Source organism: Osmerus eperlanus, chromosome 20, assembly GCF_963692335.1.
Source record: "Osmerus eperlanus chromosome 20, fOsmEpe2.1, whole genome shotgun sequence".
Taxonomy (NCBI): domain Eukaryota; kingdom Metazoa; phylum Chordata; class Actinopteri; order Osmeriformes; family Osmeridae; genus Osmerus; species Osmerus eperlanus.
In genome coordinates this window covers 5,099,146-5,126,431 of record NC_085037.1, presented here as the reverse complement: position 1 = coordinate 5,126,431, position 27,286 = coordinate 5,099,146, and the positions used below count along the sequence as shown (strand labels likewise).

Sequence of the window (27,286 nt, the reverse complement as noted above, 5' to 3'; positions counted from 1 at the left end):
GAGAGAGAGAGAGAGAGAGAGAGAGAGAGAGAGAGAGCACAGGTAAAAGTCATTTGGTGAACAGGTGTAGCAGGCCAACATATTGAAACATGGCAATAAACATGACAGTTTGCACTTGACAAAATAATTGAATGAAATCTGGCTGGCTCGAGCCAATTAATTCAAGCCTCAAAGTATGAATTTAAGTATGAAGTTAACTGTAGGCTAAACATTTCAAATATTTGAGGCCCCGATCTAGAAGGTGGGAGATAGCTATTATCAGCAGGTTTGAAACCGAAGATTTGGATAACTTGGATGCGTTCAGCATTTTCAGTGGGCTCTGACGTCAACCCGTCAGTTGTAGGCTACGCACAGTGCAGCAGCAGGGCTCACTGCTGACCATTAATATTATCCTGAAACGATAACTGTCAAATGCCGAAAGGATACGAAGGAACTCGAAGCTGAACCACGAGACAGACACAGTAGCAGCACTTAGACAAATTGAACATCCCTGTGTTGGTTGAAACATAAGCTGCTAGGTTTGCACTGCAGAACATGCAGAGGCTGAATGAATAACCATGGCAACAGCAGCTTCAGCAGACGAAGCGGAGAGGACCGACACACCGATATAAACAGTGACTGAAGTCTCACATCCGCAGACCGTTAATAGATGTTCGCAGGTTGGGAGGATAACGTCTTGAGGAATAAACGAGTAAACTTGGAGGGAGGCCAACAGGAGCGGGGGATCGCAAAGCATCATTAAGCAAGGTAAGGTTTTTGTGATAGTGACATCCCCATTGTTCATCAGTGGGACGGAGAAATGAAGGGTTGGATGCTCTGGAACATTTGGAAACTGGTTGGTTGGCTAGCTCAAGGAAAGCTCCCGCTTGCATGTTCAGTTCGGGTTAATCTTGTTTTGTGGTCGGTTGTACATGATATTCCACGTTTAATTTAATTACTTGGTGTAGAAGTTGGAATACTGTAGCGAATAGTTTCTGTAGGTTCTAGGATATAGCGATAGGACTTAATAGTACTATTGTTTTACTAAATGCTATAGCACATCAGCTTATGTCCTCACTAACTGTATTCTGACTGTCACGGTTAGACATACAGTATATTACCTCTGATGGTTACTGTTAAAGTTGACCTGGAACATCATAAATAAAATGAGCACAGACATATTGTAGTTAATCCATGAATGACATGATTGTGAATGACAGTGGACCACTCCTGATAATTCTTATTTTGACATAGACTTTACAGTAAAGGAAATTATCAAGTTAACTGAAACATTTATATATTCATATAAAACTTTAAAATTAGGAATAGAGATAGCCAGCAATAAGATTCAACTTGATAACTAGTCAACATTTGCATGTCAGCGACAGGGTTTTAAGGTCAGAATGAACAGGGGCATGCAGTTTTCACATTACATCTGTCAGGTTGGTGAATACTCCCCAAAGATGAATCCTGAAGTGGTAAAACAAGGATTATCCAGCTGACTTCAACCTTCCCAAGTCCATCTGCTGCAGGCAAAATGTACTCTGACCACAAGGGATCCATGTGTAAGCAAGGACGCCTCTCCACTTACATTTATCCAACATCTTCCACCTGCTGAACCCCATCACAGGCTAGCTGGCCACATTGTTTGGTTCTGTAATTGTTTTGGCTTGTGGTTGTTGGGTCTTTGATTTAATATAATTCACTTTGTAGGTCATTAAGGAGTATAACATGAAAGACAATATCCAATGTATGCTCCATTCACCATGTATAACCATTTTTCAAAGATATTATGTGTGTGGTTAGTCAATCTTTCATCATTAATCCTTAAAATAACTGACTTGGCCAGAATCTGTCCCTCACATGATTGTTGTAATCTGCTCCTTTTTTAGACACAAGTGAGACTGCATCGTTGCCTGCATCACTCTGTTTTATCAGGGATAGAAGCTGTGGTGTAAATTGCTTAAGAAATAAGGGTTTAAAGATCAGTATAATGTGAGAGATTCATTTCATGTGCAAACAAACAGCCTCTTGCCTCGTGACACAGACGCTCTCAGGGTCCTACACGCTGTCTCCTTAATGTGTATTCAGCCCTTAAATAGCATTCTTGACATATTACCTCAGGATCTTGTGATTCTGGGATAACTGGGATGTCAGTGAAATAGTCCACTTCACCAGCACCAAGCTGTGTGAGGGGAAGACCTGAGGCCTAGCGTGAAGGATTCAACATGTTATTGTCAGCCCATGTCCCCCAACCTGTACTGTACAGTTATGGCAAGGCATTCAACTGAATGTGTATGAGATTCCAAACAGATGGTACCTGAAACGATCAGGGTTTTCATTACATTGTTTAGCAGCCAGCTTATCAGAAACGGACACTCAGTAATTAGTCATTAGAGAGCATCTATAAAAATGCTAATGCAGCACAGTCACTTGTCCATTCAACAATACTGAGTAAACGTATGTGGCTAGGAATTGATGTTACAAACCCACATCGTACAATTGACTGGAATTGTGCATGCAAGTCACATGCCAGTCAAATGACAACAATTGTTGTCTATTGATAGAAAAATATCCTGCCCTCTCAGTTACTTTTACCAATGAAGACCTTTGTCACCTCTCACTACAAACCCATGCCTTTTCTCTTTCACAAAGGATCACGTGGTTGCTGTACCATCAGCAGTCTTTTTCATGTCAACTGTAACCGTTGAAATGGACTCTAATGGCTCAGCAGTGAAGTAGATGGAAACTGGTTTGGTCTTCTTCTGTGAATGTTTGGTCTCTCACATACTGGTGAGGCCTTCAGTTAAGGTGCAGCTCCACATACAGGTTACAGTCTTATTCAGTTTAGGTGTCAATGCACATACTGTACATGTAGTACAGAAAAGGAAGAAGGTAAAGAGTTACACTTGAAACCTTTCATGATTCTCTGACTCATTGAATGGCCCCCAGATTTTGAGTTATTGATCCATTTCGGCAGAGGTTCAAACAATCAGGAAAGGGAATATGGCCTTTGCCTCTACGCTGGCTGTGAGAAGATGGTCTAGTTGCTCTATTGGGGGAGAGAGAGAGAGAGTGTGTATGTGTGTGTGCGTGCGTGTGTGTTTGTGTGCGCGTGTGTGTGTGTGTGCGTGCGTGTGTTTGTAAAGAGACTCAAAGAGAATCATGCAGCCTCAGCCTCTGGGTCCATGCTTCGTCAAGAACACAGTGTTCATTTTCCCCTCTGTAACCTGCTTGTCACGGAGCAGCAGAAGCCCTGCAATCCTTCTTTGGACTCTGTAGCGCAGCCAAAAGGGAATGAGGGAGGCTGTTTGTATGACAAGTTTAACTAATGAGACATAACATATTTGCCAAACTCCCTAGAACAAGTCCACTGGAGCAACAGTCTTCTTCCACGCTCCTTTTCACAGCCAAGTTCCAAGGCTGGCAGGTCAGTGGCCAGAAGACGGGTCATTGTTACTACAGTGTGACTGCCTGTGTTAGTGGGCACACTTACACAGCACAAAGCTCATTGCCCTATATGTTAACCTTTCATACAGTTGTTAGTGGGAAGTTGTGTGTCTGTGTGTGTGTGTGTGTGTCGGGGGGGGGGGGGGGCGGAGACATTGTACAGTCACACCCCCTCACCTGTCAAAGTGTCACGAAACACCAAGTCAGCAGAGCTGAGTAGGCTCTGTCGCTTACTATTTCTCCCTTCCCCTGGCCATTTTCATCAGCGGTCAACTAATGCACTGTAGGAAAGATCGTTATTTTGTTTCTTAGAGGTGATGGTTGTTGGAGAAGTGCAGAGGCACCAGATTTGCTATTTTGTGTCTGAATCAGTATCTGAATAACTCTGCTGGGAGATAGACCCACATTTAAAGCAAATGGTTGGTATAGGATGAGGTAGTCTAGTTATGTGGATACAATGATTTCCAAGGATTGTAATGTTATGTAAATACTGTAGCCAGAGAACATTCCTTAATTGGCCATAAGGGTGATTGACATACTCCTCACAGTGTTTTGATTTTCTGTATTCTGGTATAATGAGGATGTGCACACCACTGTAAACACACAGTATGTGCACTGCAGACTGGGTTATTTCCATCGTAAGAGACCTGCAGAAACAGCTTCTAACCGGAGTGTGAATGGATGGAGCTCTTGAAGCAAACTGAGCTGTGACGCTTTCACAGGTTCAACAGGAGACGACGAGCTGAGATCTGTGTTTGGCCTCCATTCATGAACATCTGAAAATCACAAGTGGGCTTCTTCGCTTCATTCATCTTAATGTTCTGGGCTTCTGTTTGCCAGGTGCCCTGTTCTTCAGCGGAGACGCTTCCTGAGTAGCTTGTATCAAGGCCATCACTCCTTCCTCTGATGACTCAATTAGGGTCACGGTAGTGCTGTATTCAGACCAAGGTTCCCACTGTGAGGTATAACCATCACAAAAACTATGTGAAGATATTTCATGTAATTTTTCATTTTTTCCCAATTTTGAACCAAGCACTGCAGTGTTGTATTGATTTGTTCTGTTCTGTTTTGACAGGTGATGAACTGGAATGTATCATGTCTGAAGTACAGGGAACATTGGAGTTTTCTGTAGAGTTGCACAAGTTTCACAATGTGGATCTCTTCCAGAGAGGGTGAGCATATTTTTTAGACATTAAGACAATTAGGCTAGCACTATATTGCTTGATACAAACTTGCCTGTACCTAGCAGTAATTAGTATGCTATATAACTGAAACATGAACAAGTTAAGTATGAGGTTACTTATACTGTTCAATGCTATGTGACAGACTGCTTCAGATTTCCGGTAAACAATCTCAATGATAAGGATAGAATAAGGTCATTTTATACCATAGAGTATGATGTGTCTGTGAGGAGATTAGAGACTGGCATCTGGTTGGCTGGGGGCTCTTTGAAATGCCAGCTTTACTGAGATTTGATCCACACACCCTCTGACCCCTCCCCCCCCCCCTCTGACCCACCCCCCCCCCCCCTCTCCCCTCCCCTACCCCAACCCCAAACGAGGAAAGCTAAAGCCTTCTCATAGTAATCTCCTCGGTTGAGTGCACTAGTATATTTGATTTAACTGGCCGCCATGTTTGTGCCCCAAAGAGGAAAAAGGGCATGACGAGCTGGCAGGTCCGTCTCTGCCACTGACCACTATAGATGAGTGTCATTTGTTATTGTGAGGCAGTACAGAAGAATTCTTACAAATCTTATACAGTAAAAGTGTTGAAAAATGAATATCGGCAGTGGACTTTCAGAGAAATCCATTCTGTTTTAAACTGATTGCATTAATTCACTGATTAAGTCTGCATTTGATGCAGATGGAAGAGATTGATAAGATTGCAGACCTTTTAATTTGCCATAATCGGCCATCAAATGTTGGTCTAACAATAAACTGAAATTGGATACCTTATCCTTGCTGTTCAATTGCTTTAAAATTATCTTCTAACCCCAGCTATTTGGGCAGTTTGTGCCCTTAAGAGTCTGTAAACAGCAATTGCTCTACAATGGGCTCCAACCAGTCAATCCACTGAGCATCGACTGAGCTATCTCCAAGTGTACGCCAGACAAACACTACCCTTATTTATTTATTGACCCTCAAAACCTCTTTGCCGTTCTATACTGTCACGCCTCCATCTGCCTGTCGGTCGCAAAAACATGGATGCGATGACTGTGTTCACAGCCAAGCGTTCCTCTCTCAGACTGCCAATGTGTCCCTGTGGACCCATGTGCTTTTAACCAATTTCTCTCCAACCCTCAGTGACCTTTGTAAGACGTCTCTTTCGATACACCGCCGCCTAATCTTCCGCTCTGTGTGCAAGTCACAATTTTCCATTATACGCAAAGCACACTTTCAGTACTTTCAGTGCAGATATAATGGTCATGTTTTTAGCAACTATAATGTATAGGAATGTATTGCTCCTCAGCCTTGGCCTCACTCTAAATGGATGAGCATTACTATGTAGGATTCATTATTTATTGCCATTTTATCTTCTCCTCATTAAATATTCAGCTACATTTGTACAAGTCCTGTCCACTGTTGTTTGACATGACCGTCAGGCCACCTCCAGGCCCTTTGTCCTGGCATGCATCTTGTTCAAATGTCTCAGCACTAATGATTTTAGTCGTTTATTGCCATGTGTAGTGCAAATATGCTCTGTACTGTATGTGGCGGATATTGATTTGGGATTTTTTTCTCAGATTCTACCAGGTCCGAGCTGGATTGAAGGTATCACCTCGTGTGCCACACAGGTTGATAGCAACAACAAAGGGGAATACAGGTAAACAAATAACTGAGGTCTTGTATTTTGTACTGCAGCGTTAGTATATTTGTATTAGAGACAGAGGAAGCTATAAGGAAGTTGTTTTCTGCAAATGTGTTACATTGGCCATTGAGTTGGCCTCTTTAGAGCATACTGTCAGCATTATCTGTATTTGTTACATTGTTATGGCCTCTCTGGATATGAGTATGAACGGTGAAGACTATATTTTCATGATTTGATTCATCAATGCATATTTGCGGTTATTGTCTGACTGTGGGAGGATGGCGAGTATAACCATATTCTAAACCTATGAGGTTTCATCAAAGACAACACACTGTTTCTGAGAACTGCAGCCCATAGGCCGGCTGCAGTTAGCTTCTCTCTTCTGTGCGCTAATTAAATCGTCAGGAGTTCACACACTTTCAAACTTTGCTACATGTTTTGAGTCCTGAGCACCTCATCACAATAATCCAGAATACTCCACGTCTGCAACAGGAAACTAGAGAGTGAATCCCACAGATTAAGGACTTCCTAAATTCGAGAGTAGGTTCTGAAGTGGAGTTCTGTTGATGTTGACAAGCAGCTCCCGTTCTGAAGCTCTGGGGGATGAGTCTGGGAAGAGCACACTCGCATGACACAGAGTCCCACGTAGTCGCCTGATAAAGATCTTCTGTTGTGAGCTGCATTCTTTGTCCAAATGACATACATTCTGTCTGACCGAGTTGTCTTTGAAGTGTTCTGAGAACAGTCATCTTTAAAGGTGACTGCTTTTTATTGTGCACATGCATGGTATTGCAACCAGATAGTGTTGTGTGGGAAACGTTTTTTCTTAAAGTCTGTTCTCAAGCAAACAGTTTTACAGCCGTCGGTGAAATGTCTGTGTGATCAGAGCAAAAAGAAAACGTTGTATCCCCACATTCTTTCTGTCCGCCCTTATTGTTCAGATTTTCCCTGGTGTTATGACATCTGTTAAGACCCATTTAAAATTCCTCTATTAGGAACCTAACTAAAGGTTTCCCTCCGTACAAGAATCCAAACACCAGCCGGTAACTACCTGTCTTTGCGCCCAAGCCTATGGCTGGATACTGTGGCCCTATAGGCTGTTTGCAAATGTTCACTCTTTGACAATATTCTGCCTGCACAAGTTGGCATTCATTTGAAGAATAGCAGTGTTGAATAAGGACCAGAAGCAAAGCTGTAAATTGAGTGTCTTCTTACAGGATTGAATCGTTAATTTGAGTGTGGCCATTATGAGTTTTGTTCTGATGAAAAGTGTTTCCTGTGATTGGCCCATGTTTATTAGCGTTTATTTCTTTTTTTCTTTTCTATGGAAACTCATTTTCAAAATCAGAGTGATTAACTCAGTTGGAATCTCTCCCTCGTGATTTTGGGAGCTGTTCCTGAAATAGAATAATTGTCTTGTCAGAAAGAGATCCCAGGCTTGTTTTCCCTTTAGGTCAATTACATAGAGAACTGCAGAATGTGAGACAAAATGTTTATGGAAAAAAGAATTGGTATCTGCTTGTGTTCTGTGGTGCAGTACCAGAAACAATATTTGCACAATTTATTGAGGTTAAATAGTCAAATGCATGTGTAATACGCTGTCATTTAATCTATTTAGTAGTGAAACCAAACTGAAACCACCGGCCAGATCTGTTCTTCAGAATACGCAGGAAGCACCAACACGGGCCATACCGATTTGCGGTAATATAGGCTATTTATAGCCCCTGATAGTTGGAGCAGAGTGCAGGGAGCAGTGTGTGTGTGCTTCCATGCATGTGTGCATGCGGGTGGGGGCGTGTTCTTTGGCAAGGAATGCCTGGTTGTGAAAACCCTTCCTATAACATTGAGATTTGACTTTGACACAGACATAAGATAGTCACAAGAATAACTAATAAATGTCAGGCTAGGACAGTGCTAAGCAACAGTGGAGCTTAGCATTGTGAATTTTGTATTTTGCACTCCCTCAACTGCAGGCTAAACTAGACTGTGTTTAATGAGACTTCGGTGGAAACTGAACAATGCAGGTTAGGTAGAAATCCCCTTGCTCTGGTCGTGCTTGCGTCGCACAATAGCTTATTACATGAACGTCTAAGGCTTCTCAGAATATTCAATCACCAGTAACATGTCAGAAACATTTGGAGACACTGAGCTATAAACGTAATATTGACAGAACATTCTGTGAAAACAGAACAGTGGGGTGGATTCCTGCTCGGCTACAGGGCCGGAGATCTATGATATGTGTGCGTACAGTGTGCTAAATTGCAGCAGCGTACAGAAAGGCTGTGTCCATATTCTAATTGGAGGGCTTAGCCGCAGCCCCCCCCCTCCCATCTGCGACTGCATCTCCCTTCACAAGGTCACATATTAAGCCTCGCAGACAGCCTCATAGCCATAATGCAGCAGCCAGCCAGGTAGCCAGCCAGTGTGCAGTCCATCCGGGATGTTTTTTTTTCTTCTTTTTTTTTTATCCCAATGAGACACAGGAAATAATCCCCCCACAATGCTCTCTGGGAAATTGTGTGTTTGACATTTCAGTTGTGTGTGCTCTTCAAACAACTCTAGGGCAGGAAGTGTTTCTGCTTGTGCTGAATTTGGTCAGTTAATAGCTGTGAATACAGAAAAATACAGTGATTGCAGGTTGGGATGTTTTTTATTCGCTCAGTAGCAAGGAAAGAAACATTTTATAATACTTACATTTACATAACATACATAACACCAAATAAATACAAATATCAGTATGGTTGCCAAGTTACTAGCTAAAAAACCATGTCCACCATAGTACAAGGTACAATTTCTGGGTCTCTTTTCAATTTAAAACTTGGTAGGCTATAACATTCTTCTGAAGCATTGTTTAAAATCTAATAGATACACGTTTAGCACTCAAACCTCAGTATATAATTTTTTTAGAATACTCTTTTTGTCACGGCCACAGCCGTGCCCCCCTGTTTTTTTGGTTTTGCCTTGCCCTAGTGTTTCCCTGTGTCTGTCATTGTGTTCACCTGTGTCTCGTTCAGTGGTTTCAGTGCTCATTAGATTCATCATGTCCACCTGTGTCTTGTTTGGTTCTGTGTATTTAGGTTCCTGTTTTGTGCCCTTACCCTTGTCATCTGTTTTCCTGTTTTGAGAAATACATCTTTTTTTTTGTTGCCATGTCTGCCTACTCTCCTGCGCTTGGGTCCTACCCCACCACACACTGTGACACTTTTTACCGTTGTAGAAAAGGTCCACATGGCTATCGAATTTACTTTAGAACAAGTTGGAAGTAAAGCTTAGTCCCTGAGCAGTGAAAGAGTGTATTTGAAGCGATGCGGCTGTGGACCACCTTCATAATGTACAACTCTGGGCAGATAAGATTGATAGACTTTCCAGCTCTTCTCCCTTCCTGCTCCCTCCCCCTTTGGATACTAACTTGAAATGCAATGTTTTTAAATGAGCCCAGAGCAAGCAGAGTCCATCCTCCAATCTGTGACAACAAAAGTCTTCTTGATCTTCATACTGGATCTACGAGACTGGTTGGGAAGGAAATGAAAGCACTGTGCAATATCATCACACACCAGTGAATCGCTTACTGGCTCACTGAATCCAACTACAAAATAGTATTCCCTTTACATATAATGTCTGAGCTGATCAAGACCTAGTCTGACTTGAATGGAAAAATCTATTTAATTAGATAGAAACAACAGCATTTCCTCATCCATGAGACATTATGACCAGAGGGGTGCTTGCTCGTGATGGCTGCTTGACGGGTCATGTGGCGACTGTTCTATCAGGGGAAGCCTGCAGAGGGAGAGATAGCAAGCATGACTGTGAGAGAGAGAGAGAGAGAGGGGGGGGGGGGGGGAGAGAGGGGGGGAGAGAGAGAGAGGGGGGGAGAGGGAGAGAGGGGGGGAGAGAGAGAGAGAGAGAGAGAGAGAGAGAGAGAGAGAGAGAGAGAGAGAGAGAGAGAGAGAGAGAGAGAGAGAGAGAGAGAGAGAGAGAGAGAGAGAGAGAGAGAGAGAGAGAGAGAGAGAGAGAGAGAGAGAGAGAGAGAGAGAGAGGGGAGGGATAGGAGGGAGAGGGGATGAAGGAACGGGGGAAAAAGAGAGCCCTTGCTCAGTGGGGCTCTTCCCTTCAAAGGCTTCACCCAGTGTGTTGCCCGCCAGCCTTGTGTCTCTCTCCCACCACCAGAGAGCAACACTGACTATCACAGTATGGTCATGCATAAAAAAGAATTCTGTTTTCACCGGATATCATATTTGGCCCGTATATCATCATCAAATAGAGGCTTTACATGTAAATGCCTGAACACCTATACATTTACATTTAGTCATTTAGCAGAAGCTCTTATCCAGAGCGACTTACAGTAAGTACAGGGACATTCCCCTGATGAAAGTAAGGTGAAGTGCCTTGCCCAGGGACACAACGTCATTTGTCAGGGCCGGGAATCGAATTGGCAACCTTCTGATTGGTAGCCCGATTCCCTAACCGCTCAGCCATCTGACCCCTATACAGTAGTTGCTGTCTCATGGAATGGTGAATCAGTGCGTCATTACATGATCTCATTCCGGCGGTTCCTCTCCTGTCTGATGTGTGTGTTGTGTGTGCTGGCTCCGCCCCCAGGTGAATGCAGCCTCAGTTCCTCGGGCGTCTACGATGGCGCCGTGTTCAGCAGGATCTTTCAGATCCTCTACAGGAACGAGGAAATCGCAGTCAATGACAGTATGACCTTCAAGGTCCACCTGCTGCTGGATGGAGAGAGGGTGAGTTATGGTCATTGGCAGATGTACCCTCCAGCATTCCCTGGCATACATGGATGACGTGGAGAAAAGACATGTTACTGCAGACATTCCCCCCCCCCCAAAATGGGGGGGATCAATAAAAAAACACAATGACGTTTTTGTCCGCAAGGACCTTGTCTCATCAAATGAGACAACCGGCTCGAAAATCCACCGGCTCATATAAGCGTGCAAACCTGCCAGACAGTTATTGATGATCTTTGTACTCTGCCGTGGCGCTGTGAGCGTGACCCCCAAAATCCAGTGTGTCTGGTGTTGTTGCTGCTGTGAAGAAGAGGTGGGGGTGGGTGGGCTCAGATTGATCAGGGGTGACAGGGAGGATCCAAGAGGGGAGCTGAAGCACACTGAAACGGCCCTGCTTGGAGACGAGTCATCCACACGCTCCAGACTCCTGCCTCAGCCCTTATCCCAGGGCTTTACCTTTGTATTCCTATCCTCAAATAGCTGTTCTTGAGCATTCGTGACTGCACAGCTCAATAAATACATATATTATTTATTTATTAATGTTGTTAAAATTATTCAGATTCAGTCAGAATATAGAGACTGCATTAGTGTCTACATCGGGTGTCTTAATTTTAGAAATGTCATTACATGTGTTATTACACATTTATGTAGATGTGACAGTGGCTCTGGAGGTGTATCAGGTGTCAGCTGTCAGCTTTCCCTGACTCTCCTACTCATTACCCCCATAGAGGTTATCTGCTCCTCTCTAACGGAGATTAGACAGACCAAAATACCCCTCCATTTCCTCTGTGTGTGTGTGAGCGCGCGTTCAATCAGAATATCAATAGCTCTGACAACACTGCTTGTTCTTATTGTGTGGATGTTGACGCCTGTGTGTATTTGTGTTGCACAAGATTTGCAGAATGAATACAATGTGTGTGCCTGTGTGTGTCTGTGTGTGTTTTTGAGAGACAAAGGTACACGGGGGAGTTAGAGAACATTTCGGTCCATTACTGGCAGAGGCGACACATTCTTTTCAATAGTTGTTTGTTTCTTGAGCTGTTGACAGAATATCCATCTCAGCCATAAGTTCCTATTATTCACAGCCAATACAAAATTGGATAACGTTTGCTGTTATGCATTTACATGTATGAAATGTGTATTGTTGTGTATTTCATGGTGTCCTAACATAACTGTTTCCTGTGTCGTTTCTGTTCCCAGTTAGAGGAGGCTTTGAGCGAAGTCGATTTCCAGCTCAAGTTGGACCTGCATTTCACTGATAATGAGCAACAGTAAGCTACAAAACACAGCATGCACACTGAGTGATGACACACACGCACACACCCTCACACTTTGGATTGGATGCAAGTGGCATAGCCAATCAACTTCTTAGTTATCTCCTTTCGATCTGTCTTTGTTTATCTCTGTCTCGCTCTCTCATCAGTGAACAGAAGTCCAAATGTTAATGGTCTCAAGTCAGGGAAATGCCTCGAGCACTGAGACAGGGTAGAGTCGAAGGTAGGAAAGATCACACTGAGGTGTCTAGACTCGGGGATGGAACATTCATTTCATAACACATGACAGACCTCTGAACGTACTTCTCACCTCGGGAAGAGAGTCATCCAACAAGCTAACACGAGCTTTCAGTGTGTTGGTGGGTGCTGCATCATACATCACTAACTGTATTTTAAGATTTGAACAAGCCCTCCTCTGTCGTCTACTGTCTCCCAGGCTGGCGGAGATAACGACGGTGCCTGTGATAAGCAGTCGTACCCTGGGCCTACACTTCCACCCCAGGAAGGGGCTCCACCACCATGTTCCTGTCATGTTCGACTACTTCCACCTGTCCGTCATCTCTGTGTCCATACATGCCTCCCTGGTGGCCTTACATCAACCACTCATCAGGTAGTCCACCACAGAGATGCAGGGCTGCAAACTTGGCTTCGCTTTGACCCCTGAACTAAAACATGCCTCAGTGGAGGTTCTCCATCAGAAGGAGTCTGTAGACTTGTTTTATGGAAACCGGTTCTTAAAAAGGAGTGGAGTTTTCCCTGGCAAGTCCACGGGAATCGAATGGGTGGACTTCTGTATGACTGTACAGCACTTTGCAAGTCAAGTCCTGCTTATCTGCAGCTCAGCACACTTGTTGTTTGATTTAGCAGCCTGCTCTGAAATTGCATCCTCCGGCTACTTGAATGAATAGTTTTCCAAACACTTACGTGATGAATCCAGCTGCCGATACCTTTCCCCCAAATGTTTAGTCATCCATTACACTGATTACAGCAGAGATTTATTGATTGCATTATACTTCTCTCCCTCACATTCCCTCTCGATCACATGCCCCCTCTCTCTATCTCTCTCTAGTTTTGCACGGACAGGCAAGGGCGCCTGGCTTGGCAAGGGCTCTCCAGAAAGCGGAAGCGACCAATCCGCCATGTCCATAGAGAACCTCATGTTCGGCGCTGGATACTGCAAACCTGTCATCACAGAGGTATAGTCACCATGGAGTTCATCAGGCACCCAGTTCCCTGCTGAATAATCTGTCAGATCCCCTGGTCATTATAGACCGTTTTAGTAGGCCACACTGAGATTAGAGCTGATGTGCTCCAGTTTTTCACCACCTATTGTTTTCTAATTAACCTGTATGCCTGGGCAGGCAGGACCCACAGCTGGCCTCAGTTGAAGATGCTCTTTCTCCTTTGTTTTAATGGTGTCGTCCTCTTATCTGACTCACAAGGCATTAAGGCTTGTTAAGTGGTCGGGCGCGGTCGGCGTTGTGCAGTGAGAATGATTTGCCATGAACACTTTCATGCTCCTTCATGGTGTGGGAGAAGGAGAAACGTCCAATGGAGAAACTATTTTTCATTAGCTTGTTACGACGTGTACGATGTCGGACATTTCCTGTACGGGCCAGCCTCTACCTTGGGTCCAACTGGTTAGTTATATTTTTTCCGCTTCAGTACTGGTTGGTTTTCATACGCGTCTCTCTTCTTTGGGCCTGAGGACGTCACAGCCTGCGCTGTAAACCTTAACGAGTGCCCGGACAGCCCCCCCTGTTCCTGTTTTTTACACCCACCCCGACCGAGAGCTTTAATAAGCGCTGCGTTTAGCCAGGCAGGGGAGCTTCGTTTGATCGCGGTAATGAGTTCTCCGGCTAACGGCCACGTTCCACGTCGCTGCAGGTGAAATGTGTTCCGAGTGATCCCGTCTCCCCTCCACCTTTATTTATTTAGAGGCTCCTACCTGGGGGCTGGAGCACGTTTCTCAGCACTTTCCCCGACCGACCCAATGCATTTCCACCCTGCTTTTAGTTACCGTTGTTATCAAGAGCGTTGTTATAGCCAAAGCCCGACACGTGTTTGTTGCAGATATTCCACCTGGATCAGCTGAAACGTGGTGTTACCAGTCTACGGGTGAAAGAAAAAGGTGTGTTTTTAATCATTTAGGCCAGAACGCCACAGGGCTATAAAAAGATGTGCATGAGAGATCTCAATCCAATCTTTCTTTTTTTTGGAGACAGATTATTACTGGAGTTGGGGCCTCGAGGGTTACAGACCCTTTTGAGGGTTAATGAGTGCAGCCTACAGTTCTCTCACAAGAATATCTTCAGATGAAATTGTGCAAGTTAAACCTCTCTAAGTAGGTGGACAGAAAGCCTATTCCTCGTGCTATAAACGTGTCTCACTAAGTAGAGGCATGTCTGTCCATGTTATTTCCCTTGTACTGAAATACAGAGCGAGTCTCGCCATGGTAAACAGATGGACCCCCTATGTCTACTTTTCCCATGGTGCTCGGCAACAGCCACCGCACGCAGTGTACCATCCGACTAGTCATCCTGGTATTCCTGTCACACACATTCAGGTCTCTTACTAAGGAGACTGCAGTGTCACTGTAGTGAGAGAAGAAAGTATTTTTAGGAAATGCAGTCTGTACGGACAGGCTGTTTGGTGGGATGAGAGACAGGTCAGCCCCTAATGCATTGTCAGAGAAGAAAAAACTCCTTTTTAAGATAACGACCGGTTCATAGTTTAAAAATTGTTATTTTGCTTTGCTCCTTCGCTCCAAGGCTCCACGGACCAAGCCCCCCGTAACAGTAAAACGAATTATGAAAGTAAACATACAGATGTTCCTTCCTGGTGTGGGGATGCTGCTGAGCTGCAATTACAGAGCACGCTCAGGTATGATGATAGGGCTGGCGCTTTACTAGCCTCCAGCAAATTATAGTACATCCACAGATACACAGGCATTACATGCCTTTAAAACAGAGTCCCTTTGGCGCTGGTAAAACCTCCCAGCCAGAGGATGAACCTGGGGATATGGGCTGAACCCGGGCCTGAAGCCGAGCCCCTACTGGGCTGGTCCAATGCTTGGTCTGTCACCTGGCAAAGATGACAGCTTGGCAAGTGTGTGTCCTGTCAGTGGGCTAGAATACCACATTTTACTATCAAAGTTTGTCAGTATGGACTACAATAACAAGGTTTGCTTAGAATGTGATGTCCTAATAAGTTTCAATATGGTTGCTTTGTGGTTAGAGTGCCATCTTCTGGCAAGAATGAGGCATCCATACTATATGAGTTTGTGCTGACAATTGGTTGTGCTGCCATTACAATGTCTGTCATTCCTTTAGATCGTTTTGTTGTGGAAAAAACATCACACTGTTGTAATTATGAACATGGGTAACGATTATGGATTATATGATTGAAAATTAACCCCTTAATAATTGTTTTACCTTTATATGCTATATTACTGAAAACCAGATGCAAAGCTGTTGACTGATGAGTATTGCCACTAATATGTAGAAGATATTAAGCCCAAAGTGCAAATCTGGATATTTAGGGGCTGAGGGCGAGAGAAGACTGTGTGTGTGCTTCTTCCATAGAAAACTACAAGGCCCAGATATCATGGACTACAAGGCCCAGATATCATGGGACAGATTTACAACTTTACACTCAGCAACCCAGTGCAGCTGGTCTTCAAGGCCAGAGCAAGCCTAAAAAATAGGAGAGTTTTCTATGCACCTTGTAATCTGAAGCCTTTAGAGAGAGAGACCAATAGAGTGTAAAATGCATTATGCATCTGTGACAAACAGTAATGTACCAATAGCAAAATTACAGAACTGATAAGGTTTTGATATAAAAGAGGAATGTCTGGAGAAAAATTCCAGTCTGCTCCCGAGAACACAGTCACTTGTTTAGATACATTTGTGTCTGAATAAACTTTTGCATCAAACTCTGAGTTCCAGTGCGCCTGTTTGGTCTTAGGATCTAGCCCTTCACGACAATTAGAATTATTCTTCACTTCAAGACGTAGTATATTTCACAATATAATGGAACTTACACAAGTATTTACATCATTTCAAGCATTGAGAAATTGATAAAATGTAGTACATATGTATCCACTTCAGTTTCTGCTGTAAAAACGGGTTCATCCTCAAATGACTTAGGCTGCTCATAATTCTGGTTACAAGTCTGTTTCTTTACAAGTTGTTTTTAGAGCCTGCTTGTGTCTTTCATATTTGATCCTCCATTGGTTTAAGACACTGGTGGGAACACAGAGAGAAGTTCCTCGTACACTCAGTCAGTAACAAGCTCACAGGCACCTTCCTAGCGGAGGCTGTATAACTCAAGCATGTGTCCACGCTGGTCATCAAAGAAGATAGTTGTTTAACTGTTGAACTGTTTCGTCTGTGTCTCCTCAGGGGAGTTTTTACGTACCCAGCGAGGACTGCCTGCAGAGAGCTCACACGTGGCACCGGAGACTGTGTCGCCTCCTGCTGGTGGCTCTCAGAGGCCTGCGCTCCTACTTCACCGCTCTGATGAAGGAGATCCCCCAGCTGCCTCAACTGGAGATAGGTGAGGCCAGCTGAAGATGATTCATCACATGCTTGTAGACAGTCAAAACCTGTTCCCAATGTGATGCGGTGTGAGAAAAGGTCTTTGGAGTAAGCTACATGTGGACATGAATACGTTTCTCTTTACAGAGGAGCTACCTGTGGAAGAGACCCTAAATCAGATGACAATAGAATTACAGGTGAGTTTATACGAAATACTTCAATTTGAAATGGAAATCTGTCTGTTAAACTGTACCTCACTCCTGCTTAACAAATCGCAGTGTCATACACTGGAAAGAGTTCTCCACTAATCTCTTCCTTCCCGGCATTCGTCTGCTTCCTGCCTTAGCTGCAGGGCTGCCACGAGAAGGTGGCTGAGCAGGTCAGCAGAGACGTGAGCCAGCTCTGCTCCCAGCTGAGTGCTCTGTGGAGCCAGTTCCTGGAGGCGGCCGTACCCAACCCCCACATCCTGTCCTACCTAGCCCAGGAGCATCACACACTCAGGGTGAGACTCCCTCATCACCAGCCCTCAGAGCGCCCCCACCCCTTCCCTGGTTGTAAAACATGAATTACATTCCAGTGTGTGATAGAACTTACTCCCCCCCCCCACCCCCCACCCAAGTGGCGTGCCTAGATACAGGCATAGAATCCAAATGCAATTTACATCTAATCACTTGGATGATTAATGTTAACGTTAAAGTATTCCCAATCTGCTCCTTAATATAGCAGGGTTCTAGGCTCTTTTATTTGACGACGTTTCATATCCTTTGTCAGAGAATAATCAACCTGCTTGGCTGAGATTACCCTGCAGGGATATTTTTATTCTGCCACCCTGCTAGTTAGGATTTCAATTAACACCTACTCTGTGATTATAGTCGAGGGAGAACAGCAAGAAAGAGTGTACCTAATCCATTGTCTCTCATAGCTTGGATCAAACGCCTTTTTTACTTCGCCTCTTTTCATTCTTTACTTCCACAAATGGTCAGCATTGTATAACGTCAATGGGATGCACATCACTGACAATGTGGTTGGCTGTGCTTCAGGTCAGGAGGTTTTCAGAAGCATACTTCTTCACTGAGCACTCCAAAGAGACGTCCCTCACCTTCCAAGAAGAGCTGTAAGTACTAAGATTCTGGTTTAACAGCCCCATCACAGCTCGATGTCAGCTCTATGATAGCTCCGTGGCGACTCTTGGACAACTATCTGTGTTGTGATAACCTGTGTTATTGTTACAGGATCAACAAACATGGGCAGATGGCTTCAGAGGTACGTAGCTCTGATTATCTGATTCGAATGCCCCCTTTACCTGTGGAATGCCTGGACATAGACGGAGACTGGAACAGCCTGCCCATCATCTTTGAAGACAGATACGTAGAGTCTCCTTGCACAGGTGAATATCCTCACTCTAGATTGCTATGCTACTTGGATGGACTATCCCCTTTTAAGTTGTCTTTGAGATGGGTAATTGTTGTATTGTAAGCTCTGTAACAGACAATTTGGTTCGATCCTATTAATCCTGTTGATTTGTGATTGTAGAGTGGGGAGCACATGTGCCAACCCTTGCTGGGAGTGATAACCAGGTCACCTCGGACCCTCCTACCATCACTGCCAATGGGATATACGAGCTTGGCCAGGGAGCCAGTTCACCAGCAATACCCCACAAGCCCTCCGACACCGAGGACTGCATGGACCTGCCCGCCTACGTCTCTCTGATCGGTGGCCAGAGCAGGAGCACCAGCAGCATTAGCAGTCTCCAGGACCTTGTTCTGGATAAAGAGAGCCCAGAGCCCTCCCAGGCAGGCCCAGCAGAGGAGCAGGACCCTGGAGACCAAGACCCTGGAGACCAAGACCCTGGAGAACAGGCCCTGTCAGAACAGGACCCAGACCCAGACGGGAGCCTTGGTTCAGGGCTTAGGTACACCACAGACAGGCCCACTGATGAAGACCCACACCGGGGAGATGCGGTCTCTGTTTTCTCCTCTGAACACAACCCCTCCACTGACTCACACCCTGGTGGTGAAGATGGAGCTGTTATTCATCTCACAGGGGAGGATGACTCTGTCAGTCAAGATGTCCTCGAAAACAGGAGTGCAGGAAAGAGCGAGTTGGATGGGGAAGAGTCGGATGTTGCCATGCCACTGACTCAGTCGATAGATGACGAGAGCGAAGACGCCCCCCTGAGTAGTCTCTCCACCCACCCGGCTCCTCTCAGAGACCAGCCAATCACGCCTCCTTTTACTGGGAACCTCAGGAGGGAAATGAACTATCGGGGAGGAACGGGCGGCTTCAAGATCATGAAGCGCTCATCCTCCGTCATCTCCGACTCGGGCATCGAGAGCGAGCCCAGCTCGGTGGCCTGGCCCCTCGAGGCGCTGAGGGGGCGCCCTCCGCTGGACTTCTCCAGCGAGCGCGAGATCCTCCAGCCGCTGGTGAGACGGCGCGGCGCGGCCCACCGGAGCTCCCTGGAGGGGGGCCTGCAGACGGAGAGCAACGGCAGCCTCGGGGGCATCCAGACCTCGCTCACCTCCATCAGCTCGCTGCCTTACGAGGAGGAGGAGCTCCAGAGGCAGCAGCTCAGCAAGCTCACCAAGTCCGTCTCCGCCCCCCAGATCAGCAGCCCAGAGGACACCGAGGAGGACCAGGGCCCGGCCAATCAGGAGCCGGACACGGAGAGCGAGGGGACCAACGGGTACGGGTGGGAGGGGGGCTCCTCCACGTTTGCTGCCGGTGGCGGGAGTCCCCCTGAGAGAAGCCAGGAGCCTCCACCCTCACTGGAGGACATCCTGGAGGGAGATCTTCTTGATGCTGGCCTGCCTGCTCCATCCCTGGAGGTAGGCACAGCTCAGAGGGCGAGTGGCAGCAGTCCCAGACAGATCACTGGACCTGTTAATACATGCCTGAATGAGGAGCCACGGGACATACTGGCAGCGTTAAGCGACTCCCCCAAAGCGTTTCGGCTCCAGACGTCTATGGACGGTCCCGATGTGAAAAGCACAGCTCTAGTCAGTCAGACAGAGGAGGTGAGCTGTCTTGGAGACCAAGGGATGTTGGGGTCAGAGGTTGTGGCAGCCTGCAGCTGTGGAACCAAGCCATGTGCTCATGAAAACATGGTGGAAGCGGAGACCTGTCCGATCGGGGACGATTGCCAAAGTTTAAACCAGATTAAGCTGCTTGATCTTGAGGACGAAAACCTTCTGGGTGACCCTCGGGTGTCCCCACTGCCCCAGCAGGACACCGACAACACACTCAGACCCGTTGACCTCGTAAATCTCCAAACCAATGGCGCGGCGCGCTTGGACGACCTCATCGGGTTCGCAGCCAATGAGAGAGAGCCTCGGCCACTGGAGTGTCATAGTCAGCCCACTGCGAAGATCCCCAGCTCTGGCCTGGCCTTCATGAATAGGAAGGTGGTGGAAGTGGTCAACATGTCTGTGTCCTGTGCCCCCACTTGTCTCCCCTTCTCCTCCGTCCTCCGAGACTCTCCTTCCATCAGTGGCCTTTCTACCCGCCAGGCTACCTCCCCCATTACCCATCAGCCCCTGGGCTCTTTTGGCATCATCTCCTCGTCGTCGTCCAACACCCTGGGTACAGAGGACGAGACCAATGAGAGGATGCTGCAGTGAGTTCCCGTTTTCTAACAGACTCAGATTCAGAAAGAACCAGTGATGTTGTGTCTGATCCTGCATACATGAACTACAAATGAGTTGCCATATCAGGTCTCCATTTATTATCGCATTTCATCCCGTTTCATCATCTCCGCCCACTGTGCTGCCCTCGTTCCAGTTTCTACAAAGCCAAAGAGGATCTTCTGAGGGAGATGAGCCTGCAGGCCGGCCTGTACAGCGACCTGCCCCTGCTGGCATCCGACCTGCCCTACTTCCCCCCCGAAGAGGAGGACGAGGAGTTTGAGGACGGGATCCACCTGGTGGTGTGTGTCCACGGCCTGGATGGTGAGTCGGCAGCAAAACGAGCCCCACGGCCACTCCACTGTCCTCCTTGTTCACGTCCGTCACATTTGGCTTTCAACAGACCCATAGCTTTGATACAGGACATACCAGAATTGAATGTGCAGCACAAGATTTTCGTACGTTACTGCATCGTTTTGAGGTAGTGTTGTCTTTGTACATGATTCGTCATGTTAGCCTCCAGTTTCTTAGGCTTACATTACAGAGGCTGTAGAGTGTAAATGTATTTACCACAGTGTGGTTTAAATATTGTGTCTTCTTTTGTCACTTTCAGGAAACAGTGCAGACCTACGGCTGGTCAAGACCTTCATTGAGCTGGGCCTACCAGGGTCGAGATTAGACTTCCTCATGTCTGAGAGGAACCAGGTAGGGTCTGAGGTACAGTGTCAGGTCTGGACACGTTGGGAGAATGTTATCTGAACGGAGCGTCATGCAGCACCGTTTAAAGAATGCTGACATGCCCTCTCTCTCCGCCCAACAGACCGACACGTTTGCAGATTTCGACACCATGACGGACAGACTGCTAGATGAGATCATTCAGCACATTCAGCTGTACAATCTGACGATCGGCAGAATAAGGTCAGCCTCTCAAATTTTACACTGCTGGATCAGGTCTGCTGGCTACATATTATACGAAAACAGCAAGAGCGGAAGTCCATTATGTTGGTTTGATCTGATAATAGAAGATATACAAGAACACTTGTAGTAAACTAGTTCAACCACTTGGTGGCAGCAGATTTATTTCGATGCCCTCTGTCCTTTCGTTCAGGTCAAAATGACAAGGACACAAAACAATGAATGTCCTTAAAAAAAGATTGTTTTTCTATCCCGTGGTTCCAATTAAGGACATGAATTCATCGTGTGAATGAATAACCCTAAATGTGCCAATCACCTTCTTTGTAGCCAGAATGAAGCAGCTATTTCAGCATGTTAACTTGGTTTAGAGTTTATACTCTGGAGTTGTAGTCGTAGCGATTAAAATGATGGGTTTCCTCATCCACATTCTTGCCTCTATATTTAGTTACAGAGCAGACAGGGGAGAAAGAGCTGCTCAAATCTGGTGTACAGGGTGGTGTCGGCTATTACTGTACTGCTACATTAAAGAATGTGACAAGTCTATGAAGTAGATCTTACACCTGTGACTATAATAATTAATTATTGTGCCGTATTACCATGTCTTCCAGTCCTGGAGGACAAAGCTGGAACATAAACCATAGAGTGCATGTATTATGCAAGAAAGAAAGTTCTACTTGCTGAATTACAGTTGCGTATGTGGATACGGACGAGGGCTTTAGACCGCTACAGTACCGAGAACATCGAGGAACGTCTTCCCCTCTGTCTTTTGGTAATGAGGACCGTTGCGGTGGATCAGGGCTACTTTGCGCCAAGCAAGCACTGAGCTGAGCTGTAAGCGGTAGATAGACGTGAGAAATGAGGTTCATTTCTGGGCTTCTTTTCTCCGGCCCTCAGCTTTATTGGCCACTCTCTGGGGAACGTCATCATCCGCTCGGTGCTGACGAGGCCACGCTTCCGCTGCTACCTGTGCAAACTGCACACGTTCCTGTCTCTGTCTGGCCCCCACCTGGGAACCCTGTACAACAGCAGCACGCTGGTTAGCACAGGTGAGTGGACCACACATGGACAGTGTGATATGACAATGCATCCTGCACTATGCTGACCTGCTAGGGTGTTTCTGCTCCTTAGCTACCTCCAGTCTCTGATACACCCTGCTTCTTAAGCGTGTATCTGCTCCTTAGCTACCTCCAGTCTCTGATACACCCTGCTTCTTAAGCGTGTATCTGCTCCTTAGCTACCTCCAGTCTCTGATACACCCTGCTTCTTAAGCGTGTATCTGCTCCTTAGCTACCTCCAGTCTCTGATACACCCTGCTTCTTAAGCGTGTATCTGCTCCTTAGCTACCTCCAGTCTCTGATACACCCTGCTTCTTAAGCGTGTATCTGCTCCTTAGCTACCTCCAGTCTCTGATACACCCTGCTTCTTAAGCGTGTATCTGCTCCTTAGCTGGCTCCAGAATCATATGCCCTGCTGTTGTGCTCCGGAGGCATTTCTTTAGAGAGGATGTGTTTGTAACATTCAAACGTGTCTTTTTCCAGGTCTGTGGCTCATGCAGAAGCTGAAGAAGTCGGGATCGTTGCTGCAGCTCACCTTCAGAGATCACACCGACCCGCGAAAGACGTTCCTCTACCTTCTAAGCCAGAAGCCAGGTACTGGAGTCGAAAGATGGCACAAACACTACTCCAATATGTTCCTCTGTAGACTGATCACTGAGAGAAGCCAAATGTTCATAGAAACTTTGTCGTCTAGTCTTATTTCTGTCTGAGTCAGCTGACTCGTACTCTAACCAAGCCAGCTAACTCAGAGAGGCCACCCCACTGTGTGAAAACAACAAAGTAGCCGTTTGTCACAGAGACTTGAAGAAGATAAGACTGGTAACACTGTTTTTTTTTTGTTTTTTTTCTCCGAGCTGTGCCAGGCTGACAAAATGATCCAAAACCTGTCATTTGAAACCCACCAGTGCAGTCTCTAAAAAGCGCACTGACAGGCGACAAAAAAAAGAGAGTTGTTTTATCAGTCGACGGCTGTCAGAAGATGATGATTGTGAGGTTGTGATAAAGCACTCGCTCGCACGCGCACTCTCACTCGTTACATTCACTTTGTCTTTTCTTGCTGCCGTTCCAGGACTGCAATTCTTCAAGAACGTTGTGTTAGTTGCATCGCCGCAGGACCGCTATGTTCCCTTCCACTCGGCCAGAATAGAGATGTGTAGGACTGCACTCAAAGACAGGACCACAGGTCAGCATCACACACATACACACGCATACACACACACACACAGTAAACTGGTGGTTTGGATCTCTATTAGAGACTGCTCATCGTCCAGACTCATGCAGTGAGGGCCACTCTATGTGAGGTACAACTCATTATAATGAGGCCTTTCACACATACCACACAATAAAGGTCTAAAGTATTATCTATTTTATATCTGTTAACCCAAAGTGTCAGTCCAGTCAGCATTCTAAACCTCTAAAGAACAGGCACCTTATGATCTAATTTATCTGTGTCTGTCTGTTTGTCTGCCTGCTGGCCTGCCTGCCTGCCTGCCTGCCTGCCTGCCTGCCTGCCTGCCTGTCTGTCTGTCTGTCTGTCTGTCTGTCTGTCTGTCTTGTCCATCTGTGGATGTGAAGGCCCGGTGTATACAGAAATGATCAACAACCTGCTCCAGCCCCTGGTGGGAGCCCCAGACTGCAGGTTAATCAGACAGAACGTGTTCCACGCCCTGCCCAACACAGCCAACACTCTGATTGGCCGAGCCGCCCACATCGCCGTGCTCGACTCGGAGCTCTTCCTCGAGAAGTTCTTCCTCGTCGCAGGGCTCAACTACTTCAAATAGAGACAGACTTCCCACAGTGTAGGCTGGTGTCTAAGGCTAATGAGGTGAGAGAATAACGTTTTGTTTTGTTCCGTTTTTTTACCCTGAGCGTGTACAGTGTAAATAAGTACCGTATGTATACCCTGTGTTGTCTAACAGATAGACATAAATACTTCATTACTGCATTAGCACTACTGTATAAACCGACATCATAAGTTAAGTTCAAGTCATGTGACAGCAGCTAGGTTCTGAGTCTTGTTTACCTTTGTCAACTGAAATAAGCTCTATTTCATACTTCATTACTGGTGTTGAGTAGGCCTTATGGATAACATGTTATCCAAAGCACTACCAAAAGGATAGTTATGGCCAAGAGCATTTAGTTCAGTATTTGCTATTTAGATGATTTGATGAAGAGGTTCGTCTGGATAACTGGTGTGAACTTTACTTGAAGGAAAACACTGAATAAAGTCTTAACTTGATGAGAGATGGTTGCTTCGGCTCGATCTCCTCGACTGTATATTGTACGATATTTATGACAAGTTGAACATCCACAGAGAATGTGGTGATATTTTATTGTACAAAATCTTTCTTTTTACAAAACGAATCTAGATATTGTTTTAAATTATTTATTTTGTATTGATTGAAGTTCATCCCCCTCATAAAATGTGACCTTTACAGTGTTTTCTATCGACATCCGTTGGCAGCATTGCAAACAGGCCAAAATAGAGGGCAAACATTCACTATAATACAGTGCAAGTCCTATATACTCCTTGTAAAAGTTGATATATTACATATCCTAAATGTGTACACTCATCCAAAAGCATTTGCAGCGTGTCTCGGGTGATTTCTGTTGTCATTAACCTTTCAATGCCTTCGTGTTTTGTGAAGAAGCTCACTGTGTTGATGTCGCCCAACCTTTTCTGTCAATTGTGTTTTATTTTAGCTACTGTACTGATTCTCTGGAAGCAGAAACATTAGTTGAATGCAGGGTCACAGCGTCCCTTAGCTATCTCCGAGCTGATTACCATGTTGAAGGTTTATAATATCTTGAAAGTGAAATGTTACATCGACAGAATCTTCTATCTCATGGACTTGCCCCATTTCTATCATAATGATCTCATTAGAATATTGTTAGTAAAACATCTCTGGTGTGGACTAGTTTCTTCCTCTTTTCTGTTATGCCACAGTTCTGTCAGTCACATGAAATGGACAGTCAGTGAGTCTCTCTTTTTAAGCCCCTCGAGACTAAACGCCTCACATAGCCACCGTACACGGCTGTCCATGAAGATCAAACAATGTTTACATTTTGATATGAAAGAGCGGTTGCCGCGGTGTCACCCGTGCAAAGCTCGACATCCGTCTGGCCATTCACATCTGTTGGCTGAAACCGCATGAACCCTTCACACTGAGCGACGAGCGGGCTTTCCTTACTGCTGTAGGTCCGTGCACTTAAACAGCTTGCCAGTCCCTGTCCACGGCATTGAAGATGGACTCCACACCACCCGTGTGTGTTTTTCTCTTCTCTCCTGTTGGTTTTGATGGGCGCTTCAGCTCCTTTAAGGGATGACCGACCTCAGCAGGTCTGTCTGGAGCCTCTGCTGGTACGCCATTGTCCTCAAGATTACTGTCCTTTTGTACGAAAGGTGACGTTTCAAAGTGCTCTTGTGCCAGCTGAGAGGTGGCTCTGGCTCCCTGTGTTCGCTGTAGCACTGCCTGGTAAGCAGAGTGTCACTGTGATTGACTCTAATTAAACGCCCCCCCTTTAGGAGGCGGGGAGCGTTCACAAGCCACTACAGCTGCGTAAGCAATCTGTGGGAGCTGCCAGGCATCATGCATCATTCCCCCCCCCCCCCCCCCCCCACCGAGGTGGGGCTTCGGCTTGTTTGCTTTTCCCCCCATAGGGCCACGATCTGTTTACCCAGAGGGTCATGGATGGTGAGGTGAGTGGAGATTATTCCCAGCAAGGGCAAGCACTGGTCTGGGAGGGGTCCCCTTGCCACATTTTGTTGAGCTCCTTAATATTCACGGTTTAGCTGGGTCACCCTGCCACCCCCATGTAGTCTCCCATAGAATAATCACATAGAAGCTCTGTTAAAGTAGAATAGTGTGTGTGTCGGTCTGTTTGGACCCAGAAGCTGCTTGTCCAACACTGATCTAACAATCTGAGGTATTTTGCTTTCAGTACTGATGATGCTTGAAGGTACGATTTTACTTTCAAATGAAGTTGGTTGAAACTGTGATTACTTGTACTTTAACTGGGTTCATGTCACCTAGGATGATTGACTCGAACCCATGAAACATCTTCATTTGTTGTTGGAGTCAACCATACTCTTTTTTGCGCTTGTATGTTCGTATGTGTCTGTGTGTGGGGGGAGAACGAGACAGAGAGCGAGAGAGTATATGCAGTGTAGGATATATATTCAAATATTAAATGATCCAGGGCTTTGTGTCTGTCGTGTTGAAGTAAGATTTATTTAGCTTGTATCACCATTGTCTGCTCTTCAATGTTGTTCTGGAGCTTAACAATGTTCCAAATGTTTAATGTGAATGTAAATGACAAAAAAAAAAGGTTAACTTCACTGTGAGTGACATGTACTTATTTAATGATGTATTTATTTTGCTAAGAAGTAATCTGTACAGTACATAGAGCCTCATCTGTGCCAATACTACTCCAAATATTTTTATATGTTTGCTTACTGTATGTATCCCTTAGTAGCTTGTGTCCCGTGTAAAATATATAAATAAATATATGACATCAAATTATTATAAACAATATCAGTATGATATTCTAATAAAAAAAGAATGTGGCTTTTGCACTCCTTGCTTTTTCCTTCTTTCATTTACCCTTAAACTTAATAATTATTTAGAACGATATTTGTGTTCTGTTCAGGCTAGTGGACCCTACCTGACTATCAGTAAGCGATGAATCCAAATATGGTGGTGTATCAGAGCAGGTTGTTTCCTGTCCGGGCTTCTCCAAGTGGAGCTCCTCAGAGACATATTAGTCATGGCCTTCCACTTCCCTAGCTGTATATTCTATTACCGAACCTGCTGTGGGACAACAATCACTCACCATTAGTATTGTGAGTCTGGGGCAAACGTCGTAAAACGAATTATAGCAGCAATCCCCAACTGACGGCCCATT

General features: G+C 45.6%; 1 protein-coding gene across 2 annotated transcripts; it reads left to right on the top strand.

Annotated features, from left to right (window-relative positions):
- Positions 1–374: 374 nt before the first annotated feature.
- On the top strand, positions 375–26,943 carry fam135b (family with sequence similarity 135 member B). Of its 2 annotated transcripts, XM_062445676.1 has the most exons (21): positions 375–747; positions 4,270–4,391; positions 4,505–4,601; positions 6,173–6,252; positions 10,837–10,976; positions 12,177–12,247; positions 12,687–12,860; positions 13,320–13,446; positions 16,654–16,807; positions 16,936–16,985; positions 17,135–17,290; positions 17,829–17,902; positions 18,021–18,175; positions 18,322–20,404; positions 20,569–20,735; positions 21,025–21,116; positions 21,232–21,329; positions 22,221–22,372; positions 22,865–22,975; positions 23,451–23,564; positions 23,957–26,943. In XM_062445676.1, exons 3-21 carry the CDS (start codon positions 4,525–4,527, stop codon positions 24,160–24,162), a joined length of 4,281 nt encoding a protein of 1,426 aa, XP_062301660.1. In that variant the 5' UTR covers positions 375–747; positions 4,270–4,391; positions 4,505–4,524; the 3' UTR covers positions 24,163–26,943. The 2 variants fall into 2 exon arrangements, with proteins under 2 accessions (XP_062301660.1, XP_062301661.1); XM_062445677.1 differs by lacking the exon at positions 4,270–4,391.
- Positions 26,944–27,286: the final 343 nt, after the last annotated feature.